Source organism: Corvus cornix, chromosome 19, assembly GCF_000738735.6.
Source record: "Corvus cornix cornix isolate S_Up_H32 chromosome 19, ASM73873v5, whole genome shotgun sequence".
NCBI lineage: Eukaryota > Metazoa > Chordata > Aves > Passeriformes > Corvidae > Corvus > Corvus cornix.
In genome coordinates, this window is record NC_046348.1 from 6,809,919 (window position 1) to 6,825,959 (window position 16,041).

At 46.4% G+C, this 16,041-nt stretch overlaps 1 protein-coding gene across 2 annotated transcripts in view; it reads right to left on the reverse strand.

Annotated features, from left to right (window-relative positions):
- Positions 1–4,126: 4,126 nt before the first annotated feature.
- FAM222B (family with sequence similarity 222 member B) overlaps positions 4,127–16,041 on the reverse strand; it is a 36,394-nt gene continuing 24,479 nt past the window's right edge. The window contains exons 2-3 of one of the 2 annotated variants that reach the window (XM_039562947.1): positions 14,440–14,567; positions 4,127–8,358 (exon numbers count right to left, since the gene is read on the reverse strand). In XM_039562947.1, coding sequence (XP_039418881.1) covers positions 6,794–8,358; positions 14,440–14,521 — 1,647 coding nt within the window. In that variant the 5' untranslated portion in view covers positions 14,522–14,567 and the 3' untranslated portion in view covers positions 4,127–6,793. The remainder of the gene's footprint in view (positions 8,359–14,439; positions 14,568–16,041) is intronic. The other variant, XM_039562948.1, reaches the window with a different exon arrangement.

Here is a 16,041-nt window from a genome sequence, read left to right on the forward strand (position 1 = left end):
ACTATTGCCAGCCCATACTGGTGCCCAGTTATCAGCCCACTGTGGTGCCCAGTTTCAGCCTGTACTGGTACCCAGTACCACCCCTGTGTTAATGTCCAGTGCCAACCCATACTGGTGACCCGCGCTGGCCCATTCTGGTGCCCAGTTCCAGCCCATCCCTGGGCCCGGTTCCAGCCGGTCCCGGTGTCCCGTGTCCCCCGCCCGGTGCTCGGCTCGGTGGCGCCGCCGCGCGGGGACCGAGGGGAGGGGAAGCGGGGACATCGGGCAGACAAGGTGTTAATAGACATTTACAGCCTTATAATTTAAATTAATGAATGATAATTACAATAATTATCGTATAGAATTATTGCATTTTAAAAGTATTATCATTTCTATTAAATATACATTTTATTCTTACTTCTGTTATGCTTTTTATTTTATCGTTAATATTTTTTTAATATATAATACTTTAAAAATATTTTAAAATTTTATATATTTATATTATTATATGAAAATGGAATACATCAATATAATATAATTGCCTTATATAATATTTTAGTATTTTATATTACATAAATTTTACATTATAGAAATTTTATCTAGATATTTACATATATTTAATCTTTCATATTATACATTTAATTTAAATTTAGTAGCTGTTCATAAATTTCAAATTTTTAATTCTTATCTTTTATATTTTTATATTTATTGTGTATATTTTATTTATGTATTTTTATTTGTCTGTATATATATATACATACCCCCCCATACACACACACATGGTACAGGGACAGCCCTGTCCCTCTGACCAGGCCATACACAGGGGGTTGGCAGCCCCTTGTTGCAAGCAGTTGCCTTAAAAGAAATCAAATCAAATCAAATCAAATCAAATCAAATCAAACCAAAATCCATATATAATTTATGAACTAAAATGGGAAGTGGTGCTGGAGGAAGCATCTCCTGGATGAGCCCAGGGAAGCCAAGGAGGGGTAAAAACAACCTTGGGAGCTTGGAGTTGTCCCTGTCCCCACCTCAGGGACCAACTCCCAGCTCTGCTTTCCCCACTTGGGTTGATTTTTCCCCTTTTCCTGCCCCTTTCCAGCCATTTCTGCGGGATGTGCCGTTGGGTGCCGCTCTCCAGCGGCGCTGGCACCGCGCTCCAGCTCCATTTACCTGGGCACGTCTGGAAATGTCAGCCGGATCTTGGAGCACCTCTTAACCTTCAGCATTCCCCGGCAAGGCCTGGGCTGCAGAGCAGCAGCAGCAGCAGGAGATGCTCTTAATGCTCAGGGAGGAGAGGGAGACCAATCAATTTTTTGCTACTAAATTTAGCCTCAAATATCAAATTTAAAAATAAACTTCCTGGAAACTTGTTGGTTTGAGGGTTTCTTCTAAAGGTCTGTTCTGCCAGCTCACTCCCTGCTTCGCTGGGACACTGGAAGGAACTCCAGAAGGTGCTCAAATCAGAGAGGAAAACCTTATTAAACACCCCAAAAATCCAGGGAGACCCCACCTGGAGGGCCCTTTGCCTGTGTAAGACCCCCACCACAGTGGAGATGCCCTAAATAACCCCCAAACCTTTTTAACCTCTTCGGGATTGTAGACAGGGAGGATTTTTGGCAAAACCACGTCACAGAGCCCTGATTTGTGCTGATTCTTGATGCTTCTTCTCCAAGACAATGAAACCAGACACTGGTAGTTGTACAGGGAGAAAAATGTGAGAAAAATTTGCTCTGCACATCTTTTATTAAAGACCCAGCTGGGCTCCTTCCCTCCCCTTTTGCCCCCGGACTGGGGTTGGAGGGCAGTGAAAGCTGCCAAGGTTTCACAGCAGTTTTTTGGTGCAATTTCACTCCACTGTCGGTGCACCTCTCAGGCTTGCAGCCACCCCAGCAGAATCAACAGCCTGTACCAAATTGCTTTGAAATTAACTTAAACTAAGCAGATAAAACACTCCAGTAATTTTATTGCAACTTGACTCTGCTGAACATTAAAGAGCATCCAAAAGGCACCTGTTGCTGGAGGGTGTCCAATGTGTGCTCCCCCAGGAGCTGACCAAAATCTGCCCCTTTCCTTTGGCTCCTCCACCCTCTGGACCCCCCAAACCCCACATGGAGCAGGACCTTTTTCAGCTCTGAGTTTTTGCAGCATCCCCAGCGCTGCTCCTCTCTGAACATCACGAGATGACGGAGCTGTTGGAGAACATCTGGGTGTTGCCTACCTTGGGTTAAAATCTTTGGAAGAAAAACCTGTTTGGCCCTAAAGGAGAAGTTTTAAAAGGTTGGATTTTACTCAAAGCCCTCAGTTTAGCTGTGGCTGCAGGTGATCCCTCTATGGAGGAGGCAGCAGCTGCTCACACCAAGTCCCTGCTGGATTGTTATCCACCAGATCCTCTCTGCAGGTCCAGCTGCAAAGATGATGAGAAAGTCTCCTGAAAACTCCTTGCAGAAGAGATTCTTCCTGTGGGGGGGGATGTATGAAGAAACCAGATACCAAAGAAGCTTCGAGTCAAAGGAGAGGGGGATCCTGAAGCTCTGCTGGATGGAGCGCCGCTCTCGGTATTTCCGGATGCTGGAGAGGGATGCAGCAGTGCCTGTGGGCAAACAGCTCTTCCTGCCTAAGCTCAGCCAGGCTAACCTGCCTGGTTTCGCCCGAATTCCAGGAAAACCATGTGGGAACCAAATGTCCAGAGTATTTGGGGAACACTGGGAACAATAGGGAAGAGGGATTTTGATGCTCAGGTTTGCAGCGAGCGCAGGAGATGGGGTTCGGGTCAAGTTGTTCTGAGAGATGGAAGCAAAGATTAATGAGATGCACGATCCTGGGAGAGGGGAGGAAACCCTGCCAGGTCCCATCTTCCAGGTGACTGCAAATGTTACAAATTCCCTTTAAAATTTTGGCAGGACTCAAACCCCCTCTCCACTCCTCCTCCTCTTCCCCCTTTTTATCATTGTTTCAGCACCTTTCTGTCTGAAATTCTTTTTTTTTCCCCCCCAGACCTTCCTAATGCTCTTACTGGAGCAGGTAGCCAGGCTCTGCCTGATACATTCCTACCCCAGAAACCCATGGAGACCCTTCCCCAGATTCCCTTTGGGACAAGCACCCACTCTGTGGCTCCATGGCCACACAAGCCCTACACAATCACACTGCATAAAACCAGCAGAAGGGCAGGTCTCTGGCTTTTATTTTTCCTGTGGACAAAATAATAAAAAAATTCTAATTGGCACAGAAGCAGCAGCCTTTATCATCAGTCTTGGGGTTTAATGAAACACAGCAGCAATTCCCAGTTCTCTCCCCAGTGGTCCCCAGCAAACAGCTCTGTTCGGTTTCCACGGGAGAGGCCAAGGCCCCCGGAGACATCTGACATGGAAAGCTTAAAGAAAATTCACAAGTGTCTTTTATAAAGTGTTCACTTTGGGCTGTAACAAACTGGGCTTGTGGCTGAACAGCTTCAAAGCTTCTGCTCCAAACACGGGACACAGATTCCCTGTGGAAGGGTTCACACCATGTTTGTGTTTATCCTTCCCAGGATCTTCCTAATGTCCACCTCGAGATCCTGAAGTGGTGTGGGAATGGGAAGGGAAGGTGAGGAGCTCAGGAAACACCTGAGCTTTACTCATTCCTCAAGGAGCAGAGCAAGCACCCAGGATCCAGCAGGGAGCAGAGCCTTGTGCTGGAGCCAGAGGTGGGGAAGGCACTGACCCACGGATGGACAGATGGACAGAAAGGCAAGAGGAGCAGCCATGTGAGCCCCAAAGGTCAGTGACCACCCACGAGGGGCTACTGGGAGGCCCCAGGGGGAGGGAGCATCCCCAGCCTTTTGGTTCCTCTTAATTCTGCACAGGGCAAAGAGAGAAAAACCACGGGGGTTTTTTCCATGTTTCCAGGAGAGCAGGGCACAGTTCCTACCACACAGAGCCTCTGCTCCTCCCTTCCTCACCCTGGTGACAGTGCCACGGCCAGACCCCCACCCTGGGCACCTACACCACATATCCAACCTTTGCTCCCAACATTCCACCTGGGAATGAGGCAGGACAGTGTTTCTCTTTAGGGATGAGCAGGGAAGGATGGAGATCCCATCACAACAGGGCTGCTGCAGAGGTGAAAAGGGTCGGTTCAAAGAAAAATCTCACTCCCAGACCAAAAGGAAAGGTTTCAGTATATTTTAATAGTAAAATGGTTCTTATTTTTTCAAGCAATGTCCCACCTGGATGAGTCTCAGCAGGATTTTTGCTTCCCGGTCCTGCTGTACCGGGGCAAAGCCTCGGAGGTCGTGGCTGTACCTGTGCAGAACAGTTCCCAAAAACTCACAGCGTGCTGCCAACACCACCAAAACACCTCCCAGGCAACCACCACCACGGCACAGGACTCTGCTCAGGCTCTCGGGAGAAGAGCAGGAGTTAAAAATCAGCTTTTAATAACAGTCTGGGTTAAGATTTAGAGCAGGCTACGGAACAGAGGAGAGGCCAAGGTTTTATTTAGTAAAAAGGTACGGACTCAGGTAGCAGAACACCTTACAGTGACTGACTGGGCAGGGAGGGGTGAGGTCAGAGCACAGCCCTCGCTGGGGTTGGGTTTGGGACGTGGAGGACGACGGGGTGACTGTAGGAGAAGCAGCTTCAGACTCGAACTCTGGCTCCAAGAGAATGGATTCAGAAAAATATTGCATGAAAAGCCTCAGGATTTTCGTTCTTTCATAGATGTATATTTACCAGTTTTCACAAAGACTGCAGGAATACGATTATAAACAATAAATTAGGACTTCATGTTGCTATCATTTGGCATAACACAATCAGGCAATTTTTCCTTTTTTAAATATAAGGCAACACAAGCCAACACATAATTTAATCCGTCTTTAGTCAAATTGCTTAACTTTGCTAAGGAGTTACCACTAAAGAACGGGTTATAGTACACTTAAAAGAATTTAAATAATGACATGATATAAGTGTACTAACTTACGCAAGGAGTCAGAAACGTACTCTGCTAAGCTTTGAAACCTAAATATTTGTTACAGCCCAGGACTACACGTTCTAAATTAAAAAAATACAAATAAATGTTTTCTAATTTTCCCATTTACGAAAAACGTTTAAGAATCTCTAGCCAACTATGACGTCACTTCAAAACTTGTTTTTTTTAAACTTTTTTTTTTTTTTTAATTTTGTATGATGTCTTTTAAGATTTTTAAACCATGCTCATTAAGGAAAGTTCAAGGAGCAAATACTTAAGGCTTTGTTTTTCCAAGGGCTGTGAGGGAGGCCAGTGGATGGCAGAGGCCAGTGGGTTCACCCATACACAATGCTACTCAAACCCACACTACCAGGCGACATTCATACAGAAATATTACACTTAAAAGTTACAGTGTAGAGCAATATTTTTTAGCCAGTGTACATAGAAAGAATCAATGCATTTATTTTTTTAAATTTTTTCTTCTTCTTCTTCTTTTTTTTTTAGGTTTTTTTTCTTTTTTTAATTTCCAAACTTGATTGTGATCATTATGTTCAAGTATTAGTCTCGTTAACAGAGATGAGGAATTTTCTACTTACAACAGATTCGGCTGTTAGAAAGGAAAGGGATGTTTTGGTACACTGAGGAGAACACGATGCTGAGGTTAGCCAGTAGTTAGTGTCCTACAGTCACTGACTCAACTGCTGGAAGTGACGTGGGGAAGGAACAGAAGGAGTTAGGCACCAAGACCCTGGGAAAAAGGGATGTTGTAAATAGCTTCGCTAATTCCCAGGGAGAAGAATTGCTCCATTAAATCCGCTGGGGGGTTTTGATGGAGAAGAACAGGGGACTGTCAATCCCACAGTGGCTTGTGAGAGGAGCTTTGATTCAGACCAACCACCTCCCATCCCACAGCGGGACCACGCTCACTGCACCGGGGATGGGCTGAGCTACACCTCCTCACCCTGACAGTAATTCCAGCTACCAGAGAAGTGGCTGAACCCTTTTTGGAGTTGTCAGTGGGTCTGGATTCCCTTCACATGAGGCTGGCCAGACTCCTAGCAGCGAGGGGTTCAGACAACGTGAGCTTTGAGGCTGGTGGAAGGGCAGTGGGGAGGGGGAACACGATGAAAGGCAGCTCCCTGTGGCTGCCTTCGTCCCAAACCTGCCGTTCCCCTCCTCCATACCCTGTCCAGAAAACAGAAAGCGTCAGAAAAACCTGCCAGAGACTTTTGACTTTGGACAAAGTCTAAATGATAAACGTGGGCAAGAAACAGCTGAAAAGCTTCTCCCTCCATTAAAGCCTAAATACATACCCCTAGCTGGCTCTTTTCAAACGTAGGCTCTTTTTCAATTACACAGGCCTCTAGACAGTGCAAATGGTCAATGTTTAATGCATTAATGAAATGGGCTTTCGAGTTGAAAATAAGCCCTACTCCCTGACAAAATTCTGTTGCTCTTAATCTTGTGAGGAAATTGAGATGGAAATGGAAGCAGCTACGCTACCTCGCTCTCGCCGGAGCTGGAGAACAGATGCGGTTGCGAAACCCTGCAGCAACTCAACCTCAGTCCAGCGAGGAGCTGCTCAGCAGAAGGCAAAGAAAAGCTGCACAAAGGGGAACTCTGCAGTGAGGAAACAGCTGTGGCGTGAAGTAGTGTAATGAAATTCTTTGACACAAAAGGCATGTTAAATATTTGATGCATAAAGGAGAGAGATAACATGTAAGCAAAGCTCTTTAAATATACAGTATGTCTTCTTCCAATGGGTACTATAATGATCACACAAGTTTGCAAGTTAAAAACGCCTTGCTTATTAATTAAAATTAAGACTAAAACCTATAATTTTTTTGTCTGTGAAAGTGACTGCAGCCTATCTATACCCTGGGTGTTGAATATGAAGATTTCGACTATCGGTTGGTTCAGGTGCTCGGTTCATGGGAGGCCGATGGACTTTTCCCAGCACGGCCATGCTCTGGTCTCGGAAGCAGGACTGCTGGAAGTCCCCACTTAGGTAATCCATGGTCTGCATCACATTATTCTGGCTGGATGGGCCAGCTCCAGCTCTGAAATGAGTTCCTCCTGCACAATCCAGCGGCGCTCCCGCTGGCTGTCCCCCGTGGAAAGGCATGGCGAGGTCCTGGGACCCAGAGCTGTCACTGTTGGGCGTGGGCAGAATGTTATTCCAGAGGGGCTGGAAATAGTGCCCATTGGTATATGGCAAAGGTCCCTGCAACCCGTTCACAGGCGGAGAAGGTGTAGGCTTCTCGATGGGGGGCTTCAAGCTGAAGGACTGGCCCATGCACAGTTCTTGAGGGTAGTTGGAAGTTTTGCCAGGGAAACTCTGCCCTACAATCTCTCTCTGAGGGTGCTTCCCCGCGAGTCCAGCAGGCCCAGCAGCATCCCCACACATTTGCTGCAGATGTGCAAGCTGGTGCTGGTTCCACGCAACCGATTTGATTTCGTTCTGGTAGGCGGGTGGCACCCTGTTAATATTGACCATGGGCACATTAACAGAGGCAGGAGGAATAGCAGCAGCAGCATGGTCGACAGGGTTTACTACACAGGAAGGCATGGGTGTAGGGACATTGTGAGTAGATACCCTGGTACTTGCATTGATAAGCAGGTTGCGACTTATAGGGCTGGGGTTTGCAATCTGTCCCTCACACACTGAGGTAGTGCTAATGCCAGCTCTGGCCTGGCAGAACTGGTTAATCTGGTGCACAATGCTGCTCAGGTCCGGTGGCTGGTTCTGCTGCAGGGTGGCAGCCATAGAGAGGGGAATGGTTGAGGTAGACACGGTCACATTCGGCGGCGCGTCTGCATCCGGCATCTTTCTGCCTCCATGTAAACCCGGCTGCAGCAGCGGGTTCGGGGGGTGCTGCAGGGTCTGGTGTGCCATGGTCTGAGGGTGCTGCAAGCCCTGCGGCTGCTGCATGTTCTGCGGGTGCGGCAGCGCCTGCGGGATCCCCTGAGGGTGCGGTAAGCTGGGTGGCTGTGGAATACCCTGAGGGTGCTGCGGGATGCTCTGGGGGTGCGGCAAAGTCTGTGCATGCTGGAGAGCCTGCTGGCGAGCGAGCGCCTGGGGGTGGGATAAAGTGCTTGGTGCAACGTACGGCGTGGAGGGGGGGTTCATCATCGCCTCCGGCAGCAGGCGCGCCCGCGTCCCGTCAAAGTCCTTGATGATTCCTTTCGCTGGGGATTTGACTATGGCCAGCAGGCCCGTTTTCGTGGTGGCCTGAGATGGGTAGGGGCTGTACCTCTGGCCCGAAGTATCGAGTCCGTTCACAGTACGGCGTATGTGTTTCCTCTGGGGAACCTTGACGCTGTTTGGAAAGATTTTTATAGTCAGTGGATTGTTGGCGACCTTCTTAGCATAAGCATCCAATTCTGCTGGGGTAGGATACTGTGCAGATCTCATTTTCTGTGTAGTGTCCCCTGCGGAGAAAGGAAATTTCGTCAGTTCTGGTAAGCAAGGGATCAACCCCAGGGCAAGACAGTCACACAACAAGGGCAGAAAACCTCCAAGGAATCAAGAGGCAAGAAAACTTCATCCTGCCAGACCAGCGGGTCATGTGGCAGGTACCTCATTCCCTTTATTACCTGGTGACCAACACAAGCCCCAGATCAGCTTAAGGCAAGATGTGAACAAAACCACGTTCTCATCACAGTATGTTTGCAGTTGGACAAAAATAGGGAAGGTGTTATAATCATCAGATTGTCTCCAGCTGAAATATTCCTCCCAGCCTGCAGTGGTGGGCTGGTTTTTATTCTCTTAATTTAAGCTGCCTCAAGCCATAGCTCTTCAAGCCACTCTTGGTATTTTTACCATGGAACTCAAAATTGGAAAGTTATGAATTAAACATGAAGCCCCTGTAATCCTGAAGTGGGAACCACACTGTGGTGGGCTGACCCTGGCTGGGCACCAGGTGCCCCCAAAGCTGCTCTGTCACTCCCTTCCTCAGCTGAGCAGGGAAGAAGAAACACAGGGTCAGAATAAGGAAGGGAAGATACCACTCACCAACTGCTCTCATGGGCAAAACAGACTTGGGGAAATTAAGTTTAATTTATTACCAATCCAATCGGAGTAGGGTAATAAGAAATAAAACCAAATCTTAAAACCCCTTCCTTCCACCCCTCCCTTCTTCCCGGGCTCAACTTCACTCCTGACTTTCTCCCCCTCCACAGCACAGGGAGATGGACACAGCTGCCTCACCATGGTCTTCCCCATGGGCTGCATGGGAATCCCTGCTCTGGTGCCTGCAGCACCTTCTTCCCCTCCTCAGCAGTGCCCTGAGGGGCTGTGCAGAGCTGCTCCTCTCACATATTCTCACTCCTCTCTCCAGCTGCAGCTGTGCAGGTTTTTCCCCCTTCTTAAATCTGTTATTCCAGCAGCGTGTCCATCCTGGGGCCAGCTGGCACTGGCTCCATCAGACCTGGGGGAAGTTTCTAAGCAGCTTCTGCATGCCCCCCCTACCAAACCCTTGCCCTGCAAAACCAATATACATCAAAGCTTCAGCTCAAGCCTCCATTTACACCCCACTCCTTTCCTAGCTGCTGACATCTGAAAGCACTTGGAGTGTCTTTCTGTCCATTAGGAAGCTCTTGTCGGCCCAAGCTCAGCAAATGGAAGGAGGCTGATTATTTTATGGCCTGCAATTATTTCTTCAGCTGACTTTTCAGGGTGGCCATCTTGCTAAGGACACCATCCCCACATCACGTGGCAAAACGATGTGATTCTCTCACAAGATTAAAAACATGCTACTCCCCAGATATAGGCAAAAGGTTTCTGCAGACAGAGGTGTGGTTTCACTTCCTCTGATTTACCAGATACCTACCTGGCTCACAAGCTCTGACTGCTTCTGCAAAGAACTCCAGAAATCTAGCGAAATGCTTATGTGTCTCTTGCCATAACCATATTCCAAGCAGAGAGTTGGGTTGTTTCCCACCACAGCTCTGCTGCCGAACTCCTATGGGATTCCTGCTGATTTTATAATCTTCAAATAATGGCTAGCAGCTTTGACAATCCAATTTAGCTTTTGCTTGATTTCCTCCCCCCGCCTCACCTTGCAAACAGTTCACTGGAAAAAAATGCCCATCCTTTTTCCTAAAATTTTCAGCATCCCTGTGCTATCTGCTGCTGAGCCACCCAAGAACACCCAGCCTCATATCTGGCCCTCTGACCCAAGGAAATTTAATGCTCCAGCGAAGAGCTCGCTGCTCCCAGGCAAACAGCCCTTCCTCTTGAAAAGCCACCTCTGATTCTTTTAAGCAAATTGCCTCCAAAAGATGAGTACCAGCCACTTCTCTCTTTGCATCCTGCAGCTTCCCGTTGTCACAGGTGAGGAAGAGCAGCTCTGCTCTAAGAGCTCTCACTTTCAGAAAGGAAGGGTCAGAAAATGGAAAACAGGATGGATACTAAAAAGAAAGGTTAATTACAGAAGTATCAAAAATATCTTTTGTGAAATAAGAAGCTTTACGAGCAGTTTGTCTTACATGTCCAGCACAGCTCGTACCACGGCGCCGGTTATATTTGTACTCCCTGTGCTGTCCAGACACAGGCACATATCATCCCTTTCTCTTAATCAAAGGAAATATTAACCCAAACATCCTCTCTGTGCACATCTCTGTACTTGTCTCTGCAGGCAGGTGGTTTATAGCTGCCCTTTTGAGCGAGCTACTGTGCTCCTAACAGAGAGGAGAGCCTCCGAATGGCATTTGCCAGTGTTACTCTGCCTCAAAAGCCAAGGCCTTCATGAACTCCCAACCTTTATTTTTAGCATTGCCCATGCTCATTAAGGTCTGTTTCTTCCCCAAGACATGACCCTGGCAACCCCCCATGAACCAGAGAAGAACCAAAGGACAAAGGAGCCCATACCTGTCTGTGTTATGGTTTATGTTATGCTTGCAGACACTGTCACATTCTATTTTCAGATGAAAAAGTAAGTAGATACTTTAAGACACCTTTGCCATGAAAGTTTCCCAGCCTGGTTTACATTTCTATAGGCAAATCAGAGAATTAGGTGGTAAATACAAACACTAAACAAATACACTGAATATTCTCTTTACCAATCATCTGATCTTCTGTTACACAGAATTTTCAGGAAGCAGCTAAAACATGGATGTTTGAACAGGCTGCAACCATCAGTCAGACACGCCTCTAATCCCAAACCTGGAAGAACTCTTTCCTCTAATGAGAAAAAATAACCCCTCAGCTAAACTTTAATAACACCCCAGCATCAAGTTTGGCATCCTATTGAAGGCAAACCATCTTTTAAACCACGTGGATGGGATCTTCTGAACTCAACCACCATTCCAAACAGCACCTGATTTATGTACAGGTGAGATGATGTTCCTTTTACTACAGGCTAACTCAGCCACGTTACTCAGGCTTGAAGGTGATGATTTCTGACTGCCCCAATGTGCTTTGCTAGTAGTTCCATAGGCAAGACTCCATGACTGTAATAATTAAGGCAGTAAAATAATAGCAGAAAGGCGTTACGGGGTGAGCGAGAGTCTGACTATCCCATACAAATATCCTACAAACCAACAAAGAACAATTAGTTCTGGTAACTAAGTGAATGGAAAACCTGCTAGAACAGTCTGAAAGAAAATGCTGGTATTGGAATATCATCATCTGTGTGCAAGAGCAAGAATTCCAGATCAGGCCATAATAAAACGATGAGGCAACAGCAAAGGAAGAAGCTTCATTAAGAAAACAATGAGATGAGCTCCAGGAAGCTCCCTAATGGTGAATGCAAGGCAGAATACTTTTATTGAAAAGTAATTATTTCATGTTGATTATAAAGCAAAGCTGTGCATATGAGCAATCACCCCAATAAATTGGTGAGCTGCAAGTTCACAACTCCTGCTAATCCCGTGGCAACTGAATCCTCTGGTCACACTCCTGGTCTCACCACTGGAGCTATTTTTGTCATGGAATGAGACAGATTTCCCTGCCTCACCTCAGCGCTAATGGAACATCTTTTAAATGCATTTCACATTAAGACTTTAAAACCCACTGCTTTTAAAAGCTGCCTATGGTTAAATTTTCATTATCATTAAACAAAACACAAACAGGCCTTCAGGAGTGCCACCCTAATAAGAGCTCCTGCACTGGGACAAGCCAGAACCAGCTGTGTCCATCTTCTGCATAAAAACCACCATTTCAACAGTTTCTCTAAAGGCTTTACAGATAGAGCCCTCCCAAAAAGACTCAGTTTAGTTGATGAACCCCTGTTCAGTCCAATCTCCTCTTCTCTGATGTCCCCCCTGCAACAAAATACTTCCTAAGAAGCACCTTTCACTTGATTTTGCACCATTGTCACAAAAAAATGACCCTTTTTTCCTCCAGAAGGTCTGGCACTACTGCAGCTGCAGACACAGCCTGAACAATCTTGCCTCAAATATGCCAATTGACCAGTCAGGTTTATACTGGAGTCACTGGGAGGAAGGAGAGAACATCGGAGTCAGTGAGAAATCCCCTGTTTGGAAAAGGATGAATTACAGGGTTAGTTTGAACTCAGGCTGGAATCCAGCAAAAAATACTGAAATTGGAAGTCCTGTAGTCATCAGTTTCTAAAGGAAAAAATATGTGCATATTAATCTACCAAACTCCTACTGTACAGACCACTTGTAAGAACAAGCCCCTTATTAGAGAGTGAATATAGGAAAAAAAAGGTAATTGAGCCAATGGGGATTTTTAAGCACTGATAACAAGTCTGATCCAGAAAACTACACTTAAAAATTATTAATACAAACACTCTAAATCTGAAGAAAGGCAATCCTGTGGAGTTCTGTGCCTTTTAGAAAAGCAATAGCACTATTATTACAGCCTGCTTCCACCCCCCATCGAAAGTCACAAGTCACTGTTCATTAAGAAATGCTCATTAACTCAGCTCTGCCCTGGCCAGGGGCTGGGCTACTCATGCATCTCCAGCACGAGAGAAATGCACCAATTAATCATGCCCACATCTGCAGTGGGGCTGAGCGAGGTCTGTACCAGCAGCCTCATCTTCCATATAAATCAGAACAAACCCAACAGCTGAGCATTACCACTGCCAGCCCGTGCCTGCCAGCTACTTTATGTCCTAAATTCTTTGAAATGCAGTTCCCAAAGCTCTTCACGGAGCAGGACACAGCAATGCTTTCAGCACATGGATCAGCAGATCTCCAAGAAACAGCATCAGGTACCATCAGGTGAGGAAAACTGCCCAACATACCAGCATGTTACCTTGTAAAGCTGTAATTAGCAAATACCTGATTTATGCACAGCTGCCCTCACATGAACCTCAACATTTTGCTTTCAGAACTAAGCTCTGCCAAAGAAACCTCACGCAATGCAGGGACCTGGGCACGTCCTCACCCCACAGGCTGTCAGCAGTGCTCACACTGGAAATGGGAAAGAGAAAGGAGGGGATGCCCAGTTTGATGCCATCACCAGTCCTTTGGTGAGTGAAGATTTTTATTGTTGCTGAGTGTCATTACAATGAACCAAGCCCATGGAGTCAGCAGAAGTGCTGTGGGGGAGCTCAGGTGTGTATGTGAACTGTGCCAGTCACTTCTGGCAGGACCAGGACCCTGAGCACATCACCCTTAACTGCAAAAGTACCTTCCCTATTTATTTTCTGTAGCATCACAAGCCTCACTATATGAACAATTTAGCTACAAGTGGACTGTAAATCACTTGGGTTTAAAAAGCAACGAGTGCACCAGCAAACTGAGATCTCCCAGTGCACATTTCAAACACAAGGGACAGGTCACAGCCCTAAGAACCAAGTACACAGACACCTTGGCATTTCTGAAATTTCAGCTGAACAATCAATGTGCTACTTCAGTGATAAAGAGGAGAGACAGAGTAAGAGTTAAAAAAATCTCTAGTCAGTAAACTTACATTCCCAAGCACAAGTTGTTCTTAAAAATACCAGTGCAAAAAAAATGACTGAAGTTATCAAAAAAGAATTATCAGAGCACTCTGCAGACATATTTTCAGAGGCACCAAAGAGACATCAGAAAGAAGACGGAAACTTTGAACTTTAGTAATTTGGGCTAGCTCACTAATATTTGCAGTATAAGCCCCAGGTATATAGAGCAAGAGCTGCTGACCTCAAAAGGTTTGCATTAGACTGATCCAAGTTTTACTGGTGTCTACGAGTAATTACAGGAAGGGAAGTGAAAAAGACTGAGGAAAAAGTTGTGCTGAGAATCAAATCAGCTGGCACACTTTTAGTACAAAACCTTTTCAGCAGAGACACGAATCTCACAGGAACCTCACTTGCTGCATCCTGCTGTGGTTAAAATTAACCTTTGCAGAGCCAGGAACAGAGGAGAGCTTGCTGCACACACGTGAACCTCCACAGCCATTTCTTAGAGCCATTACTGACAGATGCCTTGAAGGCGTAACAAAAGAAAGACTCTACATTAAACAGTTTTCCCACTGTATCCTGAATGTTTATGTCACAGCGGTACCAGAGCCAGATTTAACAGTTAACCACATCCTGCAGACAAAACATCACTCACATTTCTGAAGTCCAGTGTTCATCTGCGTGTAAGAAAGAAGCTGAAAGGAGAGGTCGCCTGGTCCTGGCAGACAGGCCAGCATGGCAGACAGGCACTAACACAACATGGGGCATTCACTCCTCTGCACACTGCAACAACAGAGAGACAATTCAAAGTTATAATACAAGGAGGAACAGAGAAAAGAAAGCGGCAAAGAGCCATCCCTGGGTGAAGGCCTGACCAAGCACAGATGCACAACCGCTGCTCCAGTCCTGACTGCATCTCCTAACGGCAACGGAAATACTTCAAGAACTGGGTCATCTGCAGGGTTAAAACCAAAATAGCTGCCTCGCTCTTCTCTGCTGCTTCACACACAGAGAATAATCCATAACTCTGTCCTCACATTTCAAAGGTGGTTGTCACGAATGGTAAAGAAACCACCATCACTCATTTCACTAGGTTGAAACGCACTGGTATCCGCCAAGGCAACTTCTCTGGAGAAACCCTGTCAACTGCTCTTTTGCATTTAACAGAAAGGCATGGCATGCATAAATTGAAGGCAAAGTATGCAGCACTCTGCCTTGTGGCAAGATTAAGCTGCATGCTACAGCTTGTAATTTCTGTGGTCCATTAGGCTGAAAGATGAATGGCTACAACTTCCTTAATTTCAGCAGAGACTCACTAACCCGAGCTGCTCTGGGGCAGACAACAGCAAGATGTGCACAAAGGGGCTGCAGAGGTGCCACCATCCTCTTCTGTTTGGTCCAGCATTTTGGAAATCAAATCTTGAAATGGAGCACTAAAGCTCTTTGTATTTCAACACTACACAACTCCCCTCAAATCCCACACCACTGCTGTGCAAAGAGGGATCCCAGCAACAAGGCTAACTGGGGCTCCAAGTGTCCAATGTTACTAGAACTATAGAGATTTAAGTTGGAACAAGATCTCTAGAGGCCATCTGGTCCAAGCCCCTGCTCGAATCCTCCTAGCTGCAGCACTTTAGAAAGTTCTGGGAAACAAGGTGACAGAACCAAGCTGGAGAAATCAGTCGATTTTTTCTCCTTGTCCAGATGTCCACAAGCATCAGTGCTGCTATACAGAGCAAAACACCTAGGAAGCAGCTAGAAAGGCTTTGGGACTTGTTTATGACCTCCAAAACATGGGAAGAATTGAAGGATTCAAGACTTGTAAGCTGATTTAGTTTCAGTCATTGTTTCACAAACCCCAATTAAAACAAGTGGGGAGGCATTCAAAGATCAAAAGGGTGGGAAGGAGAAAGCTCGAGCCCAGACATGAGAAGCCACATCCGCCAAAGCCTCTCAGAGGCCACTTCTGAAAAGAATCTCACTGCTGAGACGGCACAAACAATGTGATGACAGCGATGTGACACCGTCAGCACCGCCACCTTCATGCTCCAGAAACCTCCAACAGCAGATTTCTGCAGAGACCTTTGGAAGACTTGAATGTGAAACCTCACCTCAGACCACCAGCACGGGTCAGACTGCCCAGAGAACACTGGCACCAACGGAGTGAACAGCGTGGACTCGAAGCTTTCCTGCAGCACAGCAATTACTCACTGTGTACAGTTCATTAGCTCCATGTTTATGCATCTCCTCAGCTCAA